The sequence below is a fragment of the Lipophrys pholis genome (genome assembly GCF_963383615.2).
Source record: "Lipophrys pholis genome assembly, chromosome: 8".
NCBI classification, from domain to species: Eukaryota; Metazoa; Chordata; class Actinopteri; order Blenniiformes; family Blenniidae; genus Lipophrys; species Lipophrys pholis.
In genome coordinates this window covers 8534674-8558128 of record NC_137630.1, presented here as the reverse complement: position 1 = coordinate 8558128, position 23455 = coordinate 8534674, and the positions used below count along the sequence as shown (strand labels likewise).

The following is a 23455-nucleotide window of genomic DNA, read 5'->3' as shown; positions in this document are numbered from 1 at the left end:
TAGTCTGTGAGACAAAAACATGGATTAAAATGTTTGGCAAGAGTGACAATGCCTGGGATTTCTGATTGGTTGTAGATCTTCCAGAAATATGCCAAGAATAAATTTGGGAATCATAACCAACCAGTCAGTCAAAGTTAGAAAACTCTGACTTTCCCATCAAAATTGGTTTATGTTTAAAGCACATATAACACATTTTGAAACAATTTTGTATAGATGAAACTATCGTAATGGAGATTTTGGACAATTTATGGCAAAATAACTTGGATTTGAGGAATGGATGAAATGTAATGTGTTGTGTGATGTCATTTTAAGTGACATCCTGTTGTGTACTGATTGGAACTCTGAGGATTACAAGTGAGAAAAGAGATTGGATGAACACGAAAACAACTCAATCACATCTGGTTATAAAAGACTTTTAATGTAAAATTCTTGAAAATAAAACACACAAATAGCAGTCGTGTTAGAAATAAAAATTAAATGTATTTCTCTAAGACTCATGAAAAAAATATATATATTGCATGTATGCAAAATATTTTCATCGATACAGTGTAAAAGAGTGAAATAAAATGAACTAATTCATGTTAAAAGAAAAAACTCAATAAAAACCATTGGATTATGTCAACAATTTACTTCAAAGTTCGCATCAGCTCCAAAAAGATTTTTAACATCACATTTTGTCGTGTTCAAAGTGAAAATCAAATGTATTTCTCCAAGAATCATTATACAACTAAGGAATCGTTTGTCAGCTTCTGTGTAGTTCAACGAAATGAAAATCACATTTAGTTAAATCTTCTCTTTTTTTGTAGCAGATATGTACCAATGTGACTGCACTCTAGATCGTGCTGGTCACATTGCATCTCTAATCTCATCAAATCTGCCATCATCTAGCTTATTTTGTCACATGAATAGTGAATGCAGAGTAAATACACGAGGAACATGGAGGCAATGGTCAGTTGAGGTCACATGTCTTCTCAGTGTTTGGAAAGAGGATGTAATAAATGCAGAATAAGCACAAGATAAATTTTGGGCTGTTTTCCTCTTCTCTGCCGAAAACTCCTGGCAATGGTTGTTGAACTTCTCAGGCACCGCAACATCTTAGTGTAAATAGTGAGATTTTAGGTGGCACAACAAATTACTCTGTTGACTGAAAACTTTCTTAAATTCCATGGGAATGCGGCTTCTCAACTTTGTGAACTCTCATGTGGGCCCACAAATGACTCCGTCTCCTGAAAATTTTCCCACATTTTTCACAAGGAGATGGCTTCTCAACTATGTGAGTTCTCTTGTGACCCGACAATGTACTTCTGTCACTGAAACATCTTCCACATGTTTCACAAGAATATGGCTTCTCACCTGTGTGAGTTCTCTTGTGGCCCGACAATGTACTTCTCTGACTGAAACATCTTCCACATGTTTCACAAGAATATGGCTTCGCACCTGTGTGAGAATTCATGTGGACCAACAAATGACACCGTCTACTGAAACGTTTCCCACATGTTTCACAACAATACGGCTTCTCACCTGTGTGGGTTCTCATGTGGTCCAACACATAACTCTGTCTCCCGAAACTTTTCCCACATATTTCACAAGGATACGGCTTCTCACCTGTGTGAGTTCTCAAGTGGAACAACATTTGATGGTGTTGAATGAAACCTTTGCCACATGTTTCACAAGAATACGGCTTCTCACCTGTGTGAGTTTTCATGTGGCGCAACAACACATGGCGTACGCTGAAACATTTCCCACATGTTTCACAAGAATACGGCTTCTCACCTTTGTGAAATCTCATGTGGACTAACAAATTTCTTTGTTTCCTGAAACATTTCCCACATGTTTCACAGGAATACGCGTTCTCACCTGTGTGAGTTCTCAAGTGGAACAACATATGATGGTGTTGAATGAAACCTTTGCCACATGTTTCACAAGAATACGGCTTCTCACCTGTGTGAGTTTTCATGTGGCGCAACAACGCATGGCGTACGCTGAAACATTTCCCACATGTTTCACAAGTATACGGCTTCTCACCTGTGTGAGTTCTCATGTGGACCAATAACTTATACCGAGTTAAGAAACTTTTCCCACATGTTTCACAAGAATACGGCTTCTCACCTGTGTGAGTTTTCATGTGGCGCAACAACACAGAGTGTACGCTGAAACATTTCCCACATGTTTCACAAGAATACGGCTTCTCACCTGTGTGAGTTCTCATGTGGACCAATAACGGAAACCGAGTAAAGAAACTTTTCCCACATGTTTCACAAGAATACGGCTTCTCACCTGTGTGAGTTCTCATGTGGACCCACAAATGACTCTGTCTCCTGAAACATCTCCCACATGTTTCACAAGGATACGGCTTCTCACCTGTGTGAGTTCTCATGTGGACCAATAAGTTACACCGAGTAACGAAACTTTTCCCACATGTTTCACAAGGATACGGCTTCTCACCTTTGTGAGTTTGCATGTGGACGAATAATTCACGTTGTCGGTTGTAACTTTTACCACAGATTTCACAAATCTTTTTCTGCTCATCCGTGAGAGTTCTTAAGTTCTGACATAATTTTCGTTTTTTATAGACAACTTCACCAGATTTTTCCTCGCAAAGACGTTTTGCAACTTGAGTCTGCCTCTCTGACACAGAAACGTTCTTGTCCTCTGTGATCTGTGGAGGTTCTGGTTCTTCTTGTTCCTCTTTGATCTGTGGAGGTTCTGGTTCTTCTTGTTCCTGTTTGATCTGTGGAGGTTCTGGTTCTTCTTGTTCCTCTTTGATCGGTGGAGGTTCTGGTTCTTCTTGTTCCTCTTTGATCTGTGGAGGTTCTGGTTCTTCTTGTTCCTGTTTGATCTGTGGAGGTGCCGGTTCTTCTTGTTCCTGTTTGATCTGTGGAGGTTCTGGTTCTTCTTGTTCCTGTTTGATCTGTGGAGGTGCCGGTTCTTCTTGTTCCTCTTTGATCTGTGGAGGTGCCGGTTCTTCCTGCTCTAGGCAGGAGCTTGTTTCCTGTTTAAAGATCTGCTCCTCCCTACAGTCAGGGTGCTGGTGGAGCTCTGGAGGGACAAAAAAGTACAAGATCAAAGGTTAGTTGCGTTACTTCTACAGGTCAAGCTTTAAGAAAACTGTCACTCATAAAGTTAAATGAAAACTTTAATTAAAATTTCAAAAACATCGTTCAGTCGTTAGATTATTTCTTGATGTGCACTTTTAGCTGCTGAACAGCTGGTGGATTAACAAAGACTTTTTGGCATTAACTTTCTCTCATAGTGGCACAACCACCTCTGGGGTCTGGACCACCACCTCTGCAGCTGGATGAAGGACTTCCTTTCCAACAGACCACAGAATGTGAGACTTGGAGACCTTGGATCTGTTTTTTGAAACAAATTGGCTGAAAAGATCAGACCTGACAGCACACTGGACAGCGTCTGTTCAGCACTGCTCTCTGACAGCATGAATCTTGTTTACCAGTAAAAATCCATACAAGCCTTATTTTTTAAGCTGCTGGGTTCAAAGTGTGTGAAAAAAGGAGCTGCTGACAGTCCGGACATTACGAAAAGTTCCGGTACGCTAGAAAAAAAAGTGCCGGTACGCTGAGGGGTAAAATTTAAAAGTACCCGCACTGTTGCAACCAATATAATACGTCTATCTTACCAGCAGCGCTCTCCAAATGTTTTCATTCACGTTTCACAACGTTTTCAGGGCCAGATCTCGTTCAAACGTCACGCAAAAATGGCCGCGCCCAGCGATGGTGTGATCCGTTGGTGATACCAAGTGATGTTTGCCGAAATAAACTTCAAAATATCGTCAAAAAAAAAAATCACTCGCTCGTTCGGACAAGGTGGGTTGATGATTCACTTGCCCGAGCGAAGCTCTTACTTGCCCGAGACGTTCGGGCAAGCCTTAATGTTGAGCCCTGATATGAACACATTCCCGTCGCCTTGACAATCATTGTTGGCGTCTCATCTTTAGATTCCTCGGAATCTGATACTCTTTTGATCATCATGATATGGAGCAAATCTCTCAAATCAGAGTTCCCGCGGTCCCACAAACACTCTCCTACTCTTGTTCTTTTAAGTCTTCAACTTCCACTGAACAGTCTGATATGTCAGAGAATATTTTTCTTTCTTCGCTTTGCTCTGCGCCCATCACTGTGTTTTGAGCCTGATTGCTGGTGTCGGTACCAGAGCTGTTCGAGGCGGGGGTTGATGACGTGGCTCATTATGATTTGCTGTGATGAGGGATGGGGCCGATCCAATCCAGTATCAGTATCGGGTTCCGATACCACCATAATTAGGGATGGGAATTAATACGATTTTTCCGATTCCGATTCTATTTTCGATTATGTTCTATATTGATTTTTTTATTGATTTATTTTTTCTAAAGGAGAATTAGCAGGTAGATTACTAGGGGTCAGAATTGATAAGATTTTATCAATCCTCCTAAATATTCCTGAGTATTATTTTGAGGGGGAAAAGGGTAGTTTTACACAGTCTTCTGCACCAAAAGGAACAATTTTATTTTTTCCAAACATGAAACTTGAATTATAATTTTTCCCTTAAAAAAGAACAGTCAAATGTGTATTTGCCTTCATTGGATGCCCCCTGGAATTTACACTTTTTCAAATTTTGCGCTGTTGACAAGCTAACCCTCTCTGGGAGGTCGGAGACTGGAGAGGAACGTGGAAGTGACCTACCAGGAGGAACGAGTTCTCTCGGTATCCAGGGAATGCTGTGTTTTCATATTGTGTTGGTGCTTTTTTTGAGGGGATATTCAACACAGAATGATGTAATACATCGACATACAGTAGTTATCCTCTACTAGATTGTGTATGTCTACACAGCAGACATACTCTAGTCAATCGTTTACTACCGTATATGGTGTGAAAACTAAAGGATCACACATATAGTGAAGATCTACTAGCATATGTCTATGCTGTCGTCTTGTTGGAGCAGACATTCACTACACGGGACAGATTGACGGCAGAGTTAATTTATTAAAGGTCCCTCATTAGTCCTCAGACAGGACATTTCTTCACCAAATGGACCGTCTTCAGCAGCCACACAGTGTGGTGCTCAGGAGGAGGTGATGGAGGCCGTGGGCCATAATTCACGGATCGGACATTTCCGATCCAACCTGCGAAGATTTCCGATCCATGAAGTCTCGTCTGTGCTTTACTGTTGCTGAAATGACTCCACAAGTGTTTCCCTGCCAGCTGCTCTGTTCGCTGGCTGCAAAATGTGGAATGGATTTCCCGAAAGGAGGCGGGTCTCAATGAGACGCGGAGTAATGGGTCAGGAAATCCATTCCACAGTTTGCATCCAGCTAGCAGGCAAACGTAGCAGCACTGTGCTATCCAACCTTTCATGACAACATGTCCGCTGTTTGGACGTATTTTTCTCTCAAAACACTACAAAGCAACACAGCAACGTGCAATGTTTGCAAAGCCGTTGCACAGTGAGGCGCCGCTCTGCAGCCAGACGTCACCGATTGAAAACGCCAGCTTGTCGAGGAAAACGGCACTGACAGCGACATCCAGACAATGAAAAGCAGCTCCTCCACGCTGTGGCAGGCGATTTACACCTCTGTAAAGCTGCATCCCACGCCACCGAAAACCCCCCGAAAATAGTCCCAATCATTAGTGCTGGAAACACTGCTGTTGGTGCTGCGTTGCTAAATAATTTCCCCAGGGATTAATACAGTGATTCTGAGGTTTTAAAGATAAAACAAGTTCGTTATGAGATGATGACGTCACGCAGACCCCCACATTGTCCAAATGGAACAAAAATTATTTGTACTGCTTCCTTTGCTGTCCTTATTTGTAGAATATAAAACCTCCAGACCTCAGAGGTCCTCAGGAAGAAGTGTACTCAGTGTTCCTAGAGTCAGAAACACACAAGCTGAAACAGTTTTTAGTTCCTACGCTCCTCACCTGTAGAACAAACTTCCTGAACACCTGAAGACTGCCGACACACTCACTTCTTTTAAATCAGGACTTAAAATATTCATATTTGCACAGACTTTTGAATAAAAAATAGTTTTCACTCACTATATTATTTGATAAATCTCTTACTTTATCTATTCTACTTTTTATGTGGTTTTGAAAACTTTTTATGCCGTTTTTAAATCCCCTGAACTGACCACAACCGCTGAGTATGGCGAGAGAGTGTATTCCTAATTTAAACTAACTCAAACAACTAAGACACCCGGTTCATTTGGATGAATGACTCATAAACCCTTGAGTCAGTTTAAGTAGTCAGATTTCCCAATAGTATCCTGAAGTATCCTGTTTTGTGCCTCTCCCTTTTACATTTTCCTACTAAGTACTGCAAGTAATAATCAGTTGTGCTTTTCGCTGCCTGCCACTGGATTTTCCGGAAATTCCATTAGTCATGAAGTAAATGACTAGTAGTTATGCATTCTCAGTACCAGTGATGCCGGTAACGCCTTACTCCCATATGACCACTTTTTTCAGTAGCGAGTCCTCTCACGCGTTTCTATTTCCAAACCAGTAATCAGATTAAAGTGACTTATCCCAGTTACTGTGCGTTACTATTGTCGCATCCCGCAGGACGAGTTTCTTCCCTGCAAAGCCGCTTTGTTATTACACAGAACTGACCCGCTCCTCCATTTCCTCCAAACTGACACAGACACACGCAGCGCGTGCAGTCTGACCTGACCCGCCCCCTTCTCCACTCTCAGCCAATCACAGGCCAATTCGCTCTAACGGTGCGGTGCATTCAGGTAACACAAAAGAATGGGAACAAACTAACGTCATCAATAAACCTTAACTTCGCAATCAGCCCCCCCCTTTTTTCAATCAATCAGTCAATCAAGCAATACCAGAAATAGTAAAATTCTGAGTCAGATATAAAAACAACAAAGATTGAAGGTCAAAGTTTCTATATGTATCAGCAGGAGGCCAGGCAGTGATCAGAACTGAGTTTTTGGTACAACTGGTTGTGAATTTTATGTCAAGATCGCTTTACTGATGACTTGTACTTTCAAAAACAAGTCATCAGTAAACTAACCAAGTTACTTTTTAAAGGAGTAACTGGTAATCAGTAATCACATTACTTTTTAAAGGTAACTTTGGCAACACTGCTCAATACTGAATGTCTGCTCCAACACTCTTTTCAATCAAGGCTTAAGACTTTTCTGTTTGCTGCTGGGTTTTAATGGAGCGCTTATGTGGCTGTAAAGAAGATTTTAATAATGGGTTACTGATACTCCACAATCTTTGCGTTTTATTAAGATGTGTTGTATCTTAATAAGGCTAAAATAATGTCACTTTGTTATTTGACAAATGTTGTTACGGCTATCAGGCGGTGTCTCCCCTCCTCCTGCGCAGGTGCCTTCCTGGGATCGGCTCAGCATCCCGAGGAGCCAGTTGGAAGATCATAAATACCAGATAAAATGAGTGGTATCCAGGACTAAAGATAAATATTGACTGCAATTTATTAATCCCTGAAGGGAGATTCAGGGCATGATGATAGATTTATTTTTAGACGTTGATATTTTCCCATTTGGTGTAAAAATGGTCCCAGACCACAGCAAACACTTCCGTTAATAATGACAACCACACAAAGATGACTACACGCACACGAGCGAAAACAATCTTTTTTCAACACGGAGTTCTCAAAAAACATTCCGTCCACACGTCACTATGAACACGGCTCAACGCGAGGCTTCAGGGCATGTAGTACATATGCTAGGTCTTTAGGGGCGCTGTGACTCAACAAATACACAAAAAACGCAGAAAAAGACGGAGCACATAGAAATCTAGAAGTAGACTCCTGCTCATAAACTTCTATATAACTCCAAGTTCTATAGGTCTATGGCCCTGCTCTTCCTCCTGCTCACGTCAGTAGCTTCTGCAGCTCGACCGGCGCTTGTAGTCCGTGACTGTTGTGGTTATTAGATGACATTGCAGACCTATCATTGTTTTTGCTATGTTATGTTAGTTACATTCATAAACAGAAAGATTGTTTACTATCTTTACAGATACACTGTGAAAGACATTTAGAGTTGGAACAATCATTTCAGACAGTGAATGTACATTGTTAAAGTTCTGGCTACTATTTACAGTTGAGAAGGAATATTTCCTTAGGGAGAAAGGGAGATGTTGTGTTTACTTAAAGTGGAATGCTGAGCTGTTGCTGTGATTACACTTCCACACCAGAGGGGGCGCTGTGTGGTTTAGTTGAAGTAGAGAGTGGATAATAACAGTAAGTGCATTTGGAGTTACCAGTCTGGTGAATAAAGGTGATTAAAGATACTACAGCATACCAGACATAAACCAAACGCAGCCATAACGATGGAGATCCTCCACGACTCACATTCATGAGTTCATTAACAATTTTCCATACCTGTTCTGTGTAACTGGATTTGAGGTTGCCAGATGATTTCAAGCAGTTTGTGGTGACGAGCAATCTCCTCCTCGTACTGGACGATAGTTGGTTGAAACAGGGTGAATATTTCCACAGCAGCAGCAGTTAGTCGCTGGGTGGTCAAGTCTCTCACAGAGTCCTGGGAATTGTCACTTTCACCATCAGTAACAGGTTCCTCAACAATATCCTCCTCCTCTTTAAAGTGTGGAGCTTCATGTTCCTCCTGCTGCAGACTGGAGCTCGTCTTCTGGGTACCAATGTGTTGCTGTGGACTGTCTGCAGGGAAACAAGACAAAAGTCACTGATGTGATGGACGTGAAGATTTTACAGTGAAGGATGGATGAGACAGGACAGGCTGCATTTAAAATACAAACATTTGGAAAACTGACAGTAGCTGTGGGGTTTATAAAATAAATGCGAAAAATGTCTGGACGGAACATTAGATTCTCCGAGCTCTGAAACGTTAGTGCAGGGGTGTCCAAACTCAGTCCTGGAGGGCCGGTGTCCTGCATGTATTAGTTGTTTCCCTGCTTCAGCGTACCTGAATGTAATGATGGCGTCATCACCAAGGTTGTGAAAAAGCCCAATAAGAAGCCCCTCATTGCAATCAGGTGTGCCATAATTCAGGTCAAAACTTAAGTCATAGACGTATGAGGCTGCCGGTTATAGCTTAGCCATATTCTTTTCTACTCAAAACACTTAAAAAGAAATATAATCAAGCAACTGACAGTGGATATGAGTTGTAGAAATGTTTATTGAAAGAGCCACTGTGGACATGAATAGTGTCGCCATGCCAGGCCAATAATAATGGAATGTGACCTTTTGTTTACAAACACTCCATGTCAAGTTGTGACCTGCATTATACCCTCGCCCCTTTCGTGACGTCTCAAGACCCCAATGTTGCCGCCTCAGTATTATCAGTAACTCTGAAATGAGCTGCAGCAGCTGAATGACACACATAGTCTCACATGTTCATCAAACAAGGACATACACTCACAGAAGGTAATATACTTTGAAACTTTATTGTGAATGTGCTTAACAGGCGTTCGCCAAAACAGCTATGACCCTCCGTCGGGTTTTCAACATCTGTTGTTGCTCGCAGTAACAACTGACGCTAAAGGAACTCGGTCACCAGTTAAAATTGTCACCTGTTCATATGAAACACCGGCCCTCAATGACCGAGCTTGGACACCCCTGTGTTAGTGTGAAGTTTCCACTTTGACTGCGGTAAAAAGATTTTTTCCAGTAACACTTGAACGCATCAATATTCGTAAGGTTTACCGTAGTGTGTGTTCTAAGCGCGCACAGAAATAAATTACACCAACCAGTCATGTTAGCATATGAGCCCAGACTGAGTGTAAATAAATCACTTCTTCCGTTTCCAAACAGCACAAACACCGTTTCCCCTGTTTGTGATACAGATGCTCTTTTGAATGCTGATCCATTTCTGCCCCATACCTTTTCTGTGGAACTTGATTTGAGGTTTCCCAATGATTTCCAACAATCTGAGCTGACGACGAATCTCCTCCTCGTACTGGACGACAGTTTGTTGAAACACGGTGAATATTTCTCCAGCAGCAGCAGTTAGTCGCTGGTTGATAAACTCTCTCAAAGCCTGAACTGAACTCATTGTTGCTGCAGGAGATGAAATGTTTCCTCTGTGAGACACGAGAACACAACAGTTTGACAGACTCCAAGTCACCGCCACAACTACTTCTTCTCTTATTAATAACGTTCAGCCTCATACTGACACCTACTGGACACATGGGGAACTGCAGGTTATTCATCGCATCTGAAATACAGTAGTTCAAGCTGTTTTATGACTCGACTGTCTCTTGTATTTTACAACTCTCAATTTAATGATCATAGTGGTCTGTGAGGTATAAACATTTAATCAATTATGTATGTATAATGTATGTATTTATGCCAGGATTAACTATTTTGGGAATCAACCAAACAATCACTGCCAAAATGATAAAGTTGTATTGAATGTACAGCTCATCCACAAAATCATTCACTAATATTTTGGCAATTTTGCTTGTCTTTGACTTTCTCTTTAAAATACATTTTCCTGTTTACAACATACTTAGCACATTTTGCAACAATTTTGACCAGTATGGATACGACTTTCTTGATGGTGATTCCGGTGTGCACTGATTGGAACTCTCTCTTGTTTCAATATTACAGCTGATAAATGAGTTTGGATGAACACCCAAACATCTTACTTGTATGTTTTAGTCGAGTGTTTCAAATAAACTTTTTGTTTGAGAAATGAATGACATGTTTTAATGAATTTAATCAGTTTCAAGACAGACTCTAGACATATTATATTACATAAAAGTTTCAAACATTTTATTTCAGCAGGCATATGTTGCATGTCAGCAAAAATATTTTCTCCCACGTAGTGTAAAGAGTGAAAAGTTAAATGAAATTACTTTATTCATGTTAAATAAATAAAAATGAATAACAAAACCCACTGGATTATATCAACAATTTACTACAATTTCTTCAAAGTTCACATCTGGTCATAAAAGATTTTCAATGTCACATTTTAAAAACATACAAAAAGCATCAGTCGTGTTAGAAATTAAAATGAAATGCATTTCTCGATGATTCATCATACAACCAGGGAATCATTTGTCAGCCTTTGTGTAGTTCAACCAAATGGAAACCACATTTAGTTAAATCTTAGTCAGTCTCAACAGCAGTTAAACCAGTAATGTTTCCTTTAACCTGAACCTTGTGATTTTGGGCTCAAGCTGGACTTTCTGAATGAGATCTCTGGGCTTTTCCACCGGAAAGAACCAGGTGGTAGTTCAGAGCCGGGGCCAGACTAAGCAACAGCTCTTTGTCTTTCCACCTCCAAATCCCCGGCCTACCAGGGGCTAAAGGGGTACTATGCTGGCCCCACTTTGCTGCTGGGCCAGAGCGGGGCCTGATACGACATCAGCTGGGGGTGGAGTTATCGCTGGAGTTATCGCTACCTACGAGGCGGAAGAGAGGTTGAACCGGCTTTCTGTAAACTACTGTGAACACGGAGCCCCGGAGTGGTTATAGAGAAAAAATTTAAAATAACGCGTGGGAACGATATAATAAGTCGCTCCTTCAAGTTAATAATACGAGGGAACGACATAATTTAATCCACGCCCTGGCTCTTGAGAGTACTGCCGTGCTCCTCCACCGTCAGTCAGCTGCGTCGGATCTGTAATTTAGAAGCAGTTTTTCATTGTCGTTTATTTCACACTTTTCATGGTAACATCATTGTAACTAACTTCAGTTCCAGGTCTTGTTTCGCGATCTGACCGCAGCCTGAGGTCTGCATGAGGCTGCGTTGCACTACGAGACGCCCCACTATTATTTTCTAACCCACAAAACTTCTTTTTAATGAAGCAATACTTTTGGTTCATCAGCAACTACAAAACAAACTACAGACTACTGTAAATGAAAGCTTAAGATTTTTTTTAGCCATGAAATGAGCCTTTTAATGATTTCATGTGAAAGAGAACTTTCATCTGCGTGTGTTTACGTAGGTTGCCATTGGAAACGGCTGCAGAGCTGCGTTCTATCATTCTACACCTCCATTCCTCCTGATGAAGCATTTGATTCAGACACATCCAGAAATGAAGTGAAAGGAGCAGAAATTCACTTTGTAATGTTGAAAAATAAGACCCAAGCTTTCACACTTTATTTATTTTTTTACCCCTATGGGCACACATCTTGATTTGAAGATTTGGCTATGATTTCCTATTTAATAGGTGGTGCCCTGTGTTCAGGGAATCATAACATATGCACGTGTGATGTTTCTGACATTGTAAGAATAACTGCGAGAATCAAATATGGGTCACTTGATAAAACACATTACTGCAATAACAAAAATAAAAATATTGATTTTTTTATACATAGATAATTTTGACCGTGGTAGTTTTTGTGAAATAATTTTGTTTCTGTGTGCAAAGTACTCATGTTAGTTTCCAAAATAAAGCTTGGATATTTGGAAAAGTTGTGTTAAAAATTCATGGATCTATTCTTCATTTACACTGACCCGCAAATACGCCTGGTTCAGAGCTATTATGAGAAAGACAAACCTGTAGGGGGCAGTGTAATGAGAAGCATGAAGCCATGATAGCCAATCAGAGACCTGGAAAATACACGTCGCCACAAATGGCTGGAGTCACTTACGTTATTTTTTTTTTTTACAGAGCAAGGTTTGTTTGTTTGTACCAATAAAGAAGCAAAGCTGATCCTAAATGTGACAGTAGAATACAACGGAAAATGTAAAAACAAGTGTTTCTGGATATACACAAAAACTACAAAAATAAAACTCATGGTCTGGAATCATCACAGTTACAGCGTGTTGTCCTGGGTCGAAGGTAAAGACCTTACATTTACACAAAAACAACTAATTAGTCTTAGGTCGTAGAGAATGAATGACTCCACACAGAAAACAACACACAGGCAAAGTATTTATCTTCATAAACAAAATTGTTATTTCAATGTTCCAATCACATAGAAACATTTAAATTTCCCCCAAAATTAAAATGAAAATAAAATAAAATGTGGCCAGAATAAAGAGCTGCTGCAGCGTTGATCCATTAATTTAGTTGTTCACAACTCAGTAGTAAAGTCACTTTTTGTAGTGGCCTTCTCCGTCACGAGCGAAGAAAAAGATCTTACAAGAGCAGAACGTACGAGATCCAAGTCCTTATTGAGACTTTAGATACCAAGTCCATAGTTCACGCTCACCGTTCTTCCTGAAGAAACAAATTGGAGGGTGGACATAGCGCCTCCTCATGTCCGTCTCCCTCTATTGCAGTAAATAAAAGTTTCAGACACCACGCCGGAAAATCCCCTGGTCTGGACCTAATTTCCTTATTTCACAGAATACTAACCTGACGTATGTCTCACTCTGCAGCAATCATGGAGAGCAATTTTTCTAAAGAATCGTAAGTGTGCATCACAGTGCAGCGAGGCCGCCATCTTAATTACAACAGGCTGAACTTAACCACGCTTCCTTCACAATTCATTAAAGCACCTTCTGTAGAACTTTTAAAACATCTGAACAATCTATACACAACAGCAGTTAGTATACATTTTATATAGTGAACCCTCACGCCCTTCCTGAGACAAACAGTGTGGCCAAAACCTTCAAACAGGATAAAAGACTTGACAGAAGACAGTGTATATGACCTTACCTATTACAGTAAATAAGTTTCAGAAACCACGCTGCATTTCTCGACGGCTGTCAAGTGTCGCAAAAACAACAACTTAGATATATACATATACAAAAAATAAAAGACATATACAAAAAGCAAGTTCATATTACCTTGATTACTTATTTAATACAGAAAAGATCCTACTAATATATCCTACTAATATAATCAAATGAACTTGTGCATGACATATGAAACGCATGAATTTCTAGGTAGAAATTTGAGGTAGGTTACACAAGCATTGCTTGCACAGGACCCATAACCAGCAAACTGTAAACATGGGTCACACGAAGATGGCGCTTCTGTTGCATATTGTGACGGAAATCTCCACCTACCCTTCTTTAGATGCAGAGACAGTTTTTCTAAGGCCACGTTTACACGCATCCAGGTTTTTCAAAAACCTATCTCCCCCTCTATGTTTACAAAAAAAATATTCATTGACATCGACCTGCATGTGCACCCGGTTCAAAGCTACTATGAACTATGATGCCAAACCTGTAGGGGGCAGTGTTACGAGAAGCATGATGCCAAGACAGCCAGTCAGAATCCTCGAAAAAACATGACTTCACAAATTGTGACGTAAATCTCCTCCTACCCCTCTTTAGATGCAAACCGAGACAGTTTTTCTAAAAGTCCACTGTGGCTTTCACAAATCATCAAAACAACAAATGCGAGGCCCCAATGCAAACAAATATCACCATGTTGTAAATACCCGGGTACGTATAAACGTGGCCTGAAACCTTTTGTCACAAATTCCACTACTGCGGCATCTCACCTGTGAGTTCTCATGTGGACCATTAACTTGCTCGGTGTAATGAAACCTTTCCCACATGTTTCACAAGAATGTGGCCTCTCACCTGTGTGAGTTTTCATGTGGAGCAACAAATTACCCCGTTTACTGAAACTTTTCCCACATGTTTCACAAGAATACGGCTTCTCCCCTGTGTGCGTTCTCATGTGGACCAATAACTTACTCTGTGTAATGAAACTTTTCCCACACGATTCACAAGAATATGGTTTCTCACCTGTGTGAATTCTCATGTGGATCAACAAAGAACAGTGTACACTGAAACTTCTTCCACATGTTTCACAAGAATATGGTTTCTCATCTGTGTGAGTTCTCATGTGAACCACCACTTTATTCTGTTCACTGAAACTTTTCCCACATATTTGACAAGAATACGGCTTCTCACTTGTGTGAGCTCTCGTGTGGACCAATAACTTATTATGTTGATTGAAACACTTCCCACATGTTTCACAAGAAAATGGCTTCTCACCTGTGTGAGTTCTCATGTGGACCAACAAATTACTCTGTTGACTGCAACTTTTCCCACATATTTCACAAGAATATGGTTTCTCACCTGTGTGAATTCTCATGTGGATCAACAAAGAACAGTGTACACTGAAACTTCTTCCACATGTTTCACAAGAATATGGTTTCTCATCTGTGTGAGTTCTCATGTGAACCACCACTTTATTCTGTTCACTGAAACTTTTCCCACATATTTGACAAGAATACGGCTTCTCACTTGTGTGAGCTCTCGTGTGGACCAATAACTTATTATGTTGATTGAAACACTTCCCACATGTTTCACAAGAAAATGGCTTCTCACCTGTGTGAGTTCTCATGTGGACCAACAAATTACTCTGTTGACTGCAACTTTTCCCACATATTTCACAAGAATATGGCTTCTCACCTGTGTGAGTTCTCATGTGGCTCAACAAAGAAGAGCGTACACTGAAACTTTTCCCACATGTTTCACAAGGATACGGTTTCTCACCTGTGTGAGTTCTCATGTGGCGCAGCAGAGTACTGTGTAAACGGAAACTTTTCCCACATGTTTCACAAGAATGTGACTTTTCATCTGTGTGAGTTCTCATGTGGACAGACAAAGTACTCTGTCGACTGAAACTTTTCCCACATGTTTCACAAGAATACGGCTTCTCACCTGTGTGAGTTCTCATGTGGACCAATAACTTACTCGGTTCAATGAAATTTTTCCCACATGTTTCACAAGTATACAGCTTCTTACCTGTGTGAATTCTCATGTGGACTAAGAATTCACTCTGTCTATTGAAAGTTTTACTACAGATTTCGCAAAAGTTTTTCTTCTCATCAGTGACAGTTCTTAAGTTCTGACATAATTTCTGTTTTTTACAGACAATTTCACCAGATGTTTTCTCACAGAGAAGCTTTTCACCTTCAGCCTGCTTCTCTGACACAGGAACGTTCTCCACACTCACTATTTCACTATGAAATATGTTGATGTTTTTCAGCTCTAAGTTTATTGTTGATTCTGAGTCCATAGGTTTTTTCACATCGTGGACTTTAGAGTCATGAGAGAGGAGCTGCTCAGTGTCCGGTACTTCTTCTGGTTCACTCTGGTAACTTTGCTCCTCAATAGAACGAATCCACAAGGTCTCACTTTCAAACTTCAGTGCAAGTTGTTCTCCCTCCTGGCTGGTACCAAGTTCCTCATGCTCATCATTCTGTGTAGGTTCTGAAATACGGTCACTATGAAATACGTAAATTGTTTGCAGCGCTTCTTGTTCTTCTTTGATCTGTGGAGGTTCTGGTTCTTGTTCCTCTTTGATCTGTGGAGGTTCTGGTTCTTGTTCCTCTTTGATCTGTGGAGGTTCTGGTTCTTTTTGTTCCTCTTTAATCTGAGGAGGTTCTGATTCTTCTTGTTCCTCTTTGATCTGTGGAGGTTCTGGTTCTTGTTCCTCTTTGATCTGTGGAGGTTCTGGTTCTTGTTCCTCTTTGATCTGTGGAGGTTCTGGTTCTTCTTGTTCCTCTTTGATCTGTGGAGGTCGTGGTTCTTCGTGGTCTAGACAGGAGCTTGTTTCCTGTTTAAAGATCTTCTCCTCTCTACAGTCATGGTGCTGGTGGAGTACTGGAGGGACAAAAGGTTCAAGATTAAAGGTTAGTTACATTACTTCCTCAGTTCCAACTTTAAAAAAAACTGGAACTGAAGCAGTGAAATTGAAAACTTTTTACATATGCACAGGCCATATTCAGGTTTTTATTTGCTATATTTCTCGCTTCACTTTAAAACAGATTATTTTGTGCAAACCCATCAAAGACAATTCTGATTAAAAAATAGCTTAAATTAGAGGTTTTAATGTAACAAAATGGGTAAAAAGAAAGGGGGTGAATACTTTAGCAAGGCACTGTAGAGCTTCTGCTCATGCCTGAGTAACATACATAGCGGCCTCCGGAGTGGCATGACTCCCAGTCCGTATTCGATCTTTATAATAGACATTGATAGTTTTATCGTTGACATTCAGTTGTCATAGCATCCAATTTGTCATCTGCCCCTACGGATGTTGGGTACTATTGATTGGGGGTAACGTTGATAGCATATTGTTCTCTGCGCGCATATATACAGTATGTCACAAAAGTGAGTACACCCCTCACATTTCTGCAAATATTTAATTATATCTTTTCATTGGACAACACTGAAGAAATAACACTTTGCTACACTGTAAAGTAGTCAATGTACAGCTTGTACAACAGTGTACATTTAGTGTCCCCTCAAAGTACCTCAATACAAAGCCATTAATGGCTAAACTGTTGGAAACAAAAGCGAATACACCCCTAAATGTAAATGTCCAAATTGGGCAAAAATAGCCATTTTCCCTCCCGGGTGTCATGTGACTCGTTAGTGTTACAAGGTCTCAGGTTTGAATGGGGAGCAGGTGTGTTAAATTTGGTGTCATCGCTCTCTCACACTCATACTGGTCACTGGAAGTTCAACATGGCACCTCATTGCAACAAACTCTCTGAGAATTTGAAAAAAAGAATTTTGAAGGTGTAGGGGGTTAGTCTGCTGGTACTCAGACCATACGCCGCACACTGCATTAAATTAGTCTGCATGGCTGTCATCCCAGAAGGAAGCCTCTTCTAAAGATGATGCACAAGAAAGCTTGCAGACAGTTTGCTGAAGACAAGCAGACTAAGGACACGGATTGCTGGAACCATGTCTGGTGGTCTGATGAGACCAGGATAAACTTATTTGGTTCAGATAGTGCCAAGCGTGTGTTGCGGAAACCAGGTGAGGAGTAGAAAGACAAATGTGTCTTGCCTACAGTTAAACACGGTGGCGGGAGTATCATGGTCTGGGGCTGCATGAGCTTCCGTCACTGGGGAGTAACAGTTCATTGAGGGAACATGAATGCCAACATGTACTGTGACATCCTGAAGCAGCCCATGATGCCCTCCCTATGGAAACTGTGCTGCAGGGGAGTTTTCCAAGACGATAACGACCCCAAACACACCACCAAGACAACCGCTGCCTCGCTAAAGAGGTTGAGGGTGAAGATGATGGACTGGCCAAGCTTGTCTCCAGACCTAAACCCTATTGAGCGTCTGTGGGGGAAGCCTCAAACGGAAGGTGGAGGAGCACAAGGTCTCCAACATCCACCAGCTTCGTGACGTTGTCATGGAGGAGTGGAAGACGATTCCAGTGCCGACCTGCGACGCTCTGGTGAACTCCAGGCCCAAGAGGGTTAAGGCAGTGGTGGAAAATAATGGTGGCCACACAAAATATTGGACACCTTGGGCCCATTTTGGACATTTTCATTTAGGGGTGTATTCACTTTTGTTGCCAACAGTTCAGACATTAATGGCTGTGTATTGAATTATTTTTAGGGGACAGTAAATTTACACTGTTACACAAGCTGTACACTGACTACTTTACATTGTAGCAAAGTGTCACTTCTACAGTGTTGTCCAATGAAAAGATACAATAAAATATTTGGAGACATGTGAAGGGTGTACTCACTTTTGTGACATACTGTATATACTGTATATATGAAAAGTGCCACCTTGTGGCCTGGCATGATAACTACATTGTTTTCTGCGTCTGTGCCGTTGTTGTATAAATGCAAAAATGTTCTGAAAAGAACGTGTAAACGTGGCTCTTGTCTCCTCCAGCAACGTCCTCAACGACACCCCCAGGGGCTGGGTCATCGGTCCACTTTAAAACTCTTAAACCACGTGACTGCACTCCCATTCATTGCACTAAACATATATACAAATTTACTATTTTTGAGAACAAGTAATGACGAGACGGCCTACAGAGAGGCAGTCCAGGTCCTCACATCCTGGTGTCTGGAACAATGACTTGCTCCTGAACACCGGCAAGACATAGGGACTTGTTTCTGACTTTAGAAGACAAAGGACAGGAAAACAATACATACCAGCCTGGTGATCGGTGATTTCCAGCAGTTTGTACTGACGAGCAATCTCCTCCTCGTACTGGACGATTGTTTGTTGAAACAGGGTGAATATTTCCACAGCAGCAGCAGTTAGTCGCTGGGTGGTCAAGTCTCTCACAGAGTCCTGGGAATTGTCACTTTCACCATCAGTAACAGTCACCTCAACAATATCCTCCTCCTCTTTAATGTGTGGAGCTTCATGTTCCTCCTGCTGCAGGCTGGAGCTCGTCTTCTGGTTACCAATGTGTTGCTCTGGAGGGAAACAAGACAAAAGTCACAGTTGTGAATATTTTACAGTGATGGATGAATGAGGCAGGACAGGCTACATTTAAAATACAAACATTAAAAACACTTTTTGAGGGCAGGGCAAAAATTAAAATCAACTAACAATGGTCTGTAACTGACAGCCTGAAAAGGTAAATCATCCCTTGTCCACATGTTTAAAAAACAAAACAAAAAAAACCTGGATAAAAACTTCTGGCCACAGCCCTTAATGGACCCCCTTTGTAGAGATTCGAGTCAGCTCCCTTTGTCACCTCCTGGATTGAATCAGGTCATCATCACCTGTCCACATTATGGACTTCTGGACCAACAGCAAAGGCAGCTGATTCCAGGTTCTGTGGTCACTGATATGTTAAAATAAGGAATAATGTGTATTGATTATCTTTAATTAATTGTTAAATCTATAGTACCTGTATACGATGGTGCTGAGGACTGGATCTCTTCAATGCAGCCTGGACCATTTGTTTTTTTTAAATCAAATTTTGATGGTCGTGTGTGATGATTGGTTTGATGATGCCTGTTAAAGTATTTCAGGTTATTTTGTAACACGCTGATGGAGACTTGGATCCCAGTAGTCAGACTGGCATGTTTTGTTTTAAATATATTTGATTCAGATTTGATGCGTGTAGGGAGGTGATATATGTTATGTGCTGATATAAGGTAAGTAGGCGTACAGGCTTGTAGTAATGGATGTAATTTGAGTATATGCGCCTGAATGCGACTGCTTTTCCATACCTGTTCTGTGGAACTTGATTTGAGGTTTCTCGATGTTTTCCAACAATCTGAGCTGACGACGAATCTCCTCCTCGCACTGAACGATAGTTTGTTGAAACACGGTGAATATTTCTCCAGCAGCAGCAGTTAGTCGCTCGTTGATAAACTCTCTCAAAGCCTGAACCGAACTCATTGTTGCTGCAGGAGATTTCCTCTATGAGAAACGAGAGCGCCACAGAGTCCAACAAGCTCCAAACAGCCTCCAAAACTTCTTCTTCTCTCATAAACAACGCTCAGCTTCATCCTGACACCTACTGGAAAGATGGGAAACTGCAGGTTATTCGTCACATCTGAAATAGTTGGGAGCTCTTTCATGAATGAACTGCACTGCGTATTTTACAACTCTCAATTAAATGATCATAATCTGTGGGACAAAAACATGTATTCAATTGTTTTGTAAGAGAGACAATGCCTTGAATTCCTGACTGGTTGTAAAAGTTCCAAAAAGATGCCAGGAATAATTTTGGGAATCATAATCAACCTATCACTGCCAAAATTAGAAATGTATATAGAATGTAAAGCTCATTCACACAATCCAAACAAATTTGACCAGTATAGATGAAACAATTTATGGCAAAATAACCTGGATTTGATGAATGGATGAAATGTAATGTGTTGTGTGATGTCATGTTAATGTGACATCCTGGTGTGCACTGATTGGAACTCTGTCATTTGAGGATTACAACTGATAAATGAGTTTGAATGAACACCAAAACATCTTGCTTGTACGATTCAGTCTATTGTTTCAAAGAAACCTATAGTTTGAGAAATGGATGACATGTTTTAATGAATACAATCAGTCCCAAGACAGGCTCCAGACATATTAAATTCAATAAATTTTTCAAACATAGCATTTCAGCAGGTATGTTTTGCATGTAAGCAAAATCATGTTCTCCTATGTAGCATGAAAGGAGTCAACAGTTAAATTAACTAATCCATGTTAGATTAAAAAGAAAAAAGAAAACACTGAATGACAAAATCCATTCGGATTGATGTCAAGATTTTACTTTAATTTCTTCAAAGTTCACATCTGCTCATAAAAGATTTTGATGTCACATTTTTCAAAACACACAAAAGCAATTGTTCTAGAAATAAAAATGAATTGTATTTTTCTAAGATTCATTATGCAGCCAGGGAACCGTTTGTCACCCTTTGTGGAGCGCAACCAAATGAAAAACCACATTTTAATCTTCAAATTTTTTGTGACAAACCAATAACATTTTCCTGAAGCAGTCTCAACTGTGTTTAAACCAGTAATGTTTCCTTAATGGAATAAAGTTCATCGACAACTTCAACCCGTTCTGGATCTGTAAGGACCGCTTCAGATCAGATGGGATTCATCCGAATATCACTGGATCCAGACTGCTCGGGATGATACGCTCAAACAGGAGCATGACGATGACCACCAAGGACGCTGGCGCAAACAGAGACTCAGCCTCCACCCCTCCTCTCTCCTGTGCTCTTGTGAAATCTTCCTGTCGAGCAATATTTGCAACCATCTACAGACCACCCAAATACAATGCAAACTTCTTTCACGACTTTAGCAAACTGCTGTCTGCTGCATGTATTGATTATGAGTCAGTTGTGGGAATGGGTGATTTTAATATTCATTGTGATAATCCAGAAGATAACAGCGCTAAGGAACTCCTGAACATCCTCGAAAATTTCAGATTTTTCCAGCATGTGACAAATTCCACACACAACAAGGGTCACATCTTAGACTTGGTTATTTCCAAAGGCCTAAACATTCCTGAGGTTGTGGTGAAAGATGTGGCTGTTTCTATCTGAGTACAAGTACAAGAGTCTTCAGCCAGACATTCACCTATGATGCTCTTAGGATATCTGCCCCTAAGTTGCCTTTCAATACACCATGTTCAACATTCTAAATACTTAACAGATTTTTAAGCGTTCGATGTAAAGTATTTACAATATACACAAAAAAATAACACACACGATAAAAAAAAAGAAAGATAACCATAAATTTTCATATTTGCTCAAATCAAATATCTAATATCTCATGTTACTTATATTCAAATCTAATGTCCGTACTTTTTTTAACATTGCTGATTTTACGTGTTTCTTGAATTCCAGGGGAGTTCCTGATTCTTTGACGTCTTTCTGAAGTGCGTTCCATAAACTGATTCCTGTCGCTGTGACAGTTCGTTCCATTACTCTAGAGTTAAAGCTGGGTTTTTTATTTTTTTATTTAAAGATGTCTGTTCCTTTCAAATAATAGTGACTCTCTTTTTTCAAACCTCTCTTGGGTGTTCATTGGGAATATTGTTTTATTGGCTTTATACAAAACCTGAAGAATGTCATAATCAACTATATAAACAGGTCAAACCCCAAATTTCCACACAGTAATTTAAATATGGTATAGTCATTGTGTTGTATAAAGTGAGGAAAGAAGATCTGACTTTATGTAACACCGTCACCATCAGCGCCTCACTGACCCACCAACAGCATCAGGTGAGGCGTGAACTCGGGTCAGTGAACTCTCTGAGACCTGTACCAGGTTATTCAACCTGTCCCTGTCCACAGCCACCGTCCCTGCCTGTTTCAAATCAGTCACCATTGTCCCTGTCCCCAAAAACAACCTCACACATCAGTCTGAACAACTTCACGCTCGTTGCTCTCATCACGGGTGATGAAGTGCTCTGAGAGGCTGGTCTCCCGTCATAACAAGGACGACCCCCCCCCTCAATATTCGACCCCATCAGTTTGCCTACAGGACAAACCGATCCACCGAAGACGTCATCACCCACCTGGAAAAACCTGGAACGTATGTCATTGATTACAGTTCAGCTTTCAATACAAATATCCTGGACATGATCATAAACTGCTGGACCTGCACCTCCCCCCCGCCACATGCGCATGGATAAAGGACTTCCTCACTGAAGGACCACAGGCAGTGAAACTGGGCTCCCACCTGTCCTCCACCCTCACCCTGACCACCGGCTCTCCACAAGGCTGCTTACTGAGCCCTCTCCTGTACGTCCTGTACACACATGACTGTGTATCTTCCCATCCGTCCACCTCCATTATCAAATGTGTAGACGGCACCACCCTGGTCGGATTCATCACAGGACGGGACGAGACGGCCTACAGAGAGGAGGGGGAATATCTGCCCAGTTGGTTTTCAACCAACAACCTGCCGTTGAACACCGCAAAAACAAAGGAGGTCATTGGAGACTTCCGCAAGACCAGTGGAAAACGCCCCCACTCTACATCAATGGGGATGTAGTGGAGACACTGACCTCCTTCAGATTCCTGCGAGTCCACATCTCAGAGGACCTGACCTGGTCTACAAACACTGAGGCCGTGACGGCGAAAGGCCAGCAGAGGTTACACTTCCTAAAGATTTATCAGGAAGAACAAACTGAATCAGAGGCTGCTGGTGTCCTACCAATCCACCACCGAGAGTGTACTCACGAACTGCATCACTGCCTGGTACGCGGAGCTCGGCTGCGGACAGGCAAACCCTGCAGAGGGTCATAAACACAGCACAGAAAATCATCGTCTGCCCTCTCTGGAGGATATTGCCAGCTCCAGATGCCTGAGAAGGACTACGGTTACCCTTTTAACACATTTAAACT

General features: G+C 41.1%; 3 protein-coding genes across 3 annotated transcripts; all 3 read right to left on the bottom strand.

Annotated features, from left to right (window-relative positions):
• Window positions 1–404: 404 nt before the first annotated feature.
• On the bottom strand, window positions 405–10094 carry LOC308113535 (uncharacterized protein). The gene is made up of 3 exons (XM_080469908.1): window positions 9832–10094; window positions 8353–8649; window positions 405–3039 (listed from the first exon to the last, which is right to left on the bottom strand). The coding sequence occupies exons 1-3, from the start codon at window positions 10001–10003 to the stop codon at window positions 1157–1159; spliced, it is 2352 nt and encodes a 783-aa protein (XP_080326034.1). The 5' UTR covers window positions 10004–10094; the 3' UTR covers window positions 405–1156.
• A 1225-nt stretch (window positions 10095–11319) lies between these two features.
• On the bottom strand, window positions 11320–14960 carry LOC308113620 (uncharacterized protein; the record flags this gene model as incomplete). Its single annotated transcript, XM_080470014.1, has 3 exons — window positions 11320–11399; window positions 14441–14655; window positions 14767–14960. The coding sequence occupies 3 exons, from the start codon at window positions 14958–14960 to the stop codon at window positions 11320–11322; spliced, it is 489 nt and encodes a 162-aa protein (XP_080326140.1).
• A 5-nt stretch (window positions 14961–14965) lies between these two features.
• LOC308113619 (uncharacterized protein) lies at window positions 14966–15548 on the bottom strand (the record flags this gene model as incomplete). The annotated part of the gene is made up of 3 exons (XM_080470013.1): window positions 14966–14991; window positions 15113–15243; window positions 15475–15548. The coding sequence occupies 3 exons, from the start codon at window positions 15546–15548 to the stop codon at window positions 14966–14968; spliced, it is 231 nt and encodes a 76-aa protein (XP_080326139.1).
• Window positions 15549–23455: the final 7907 nt, after the last annotated feature.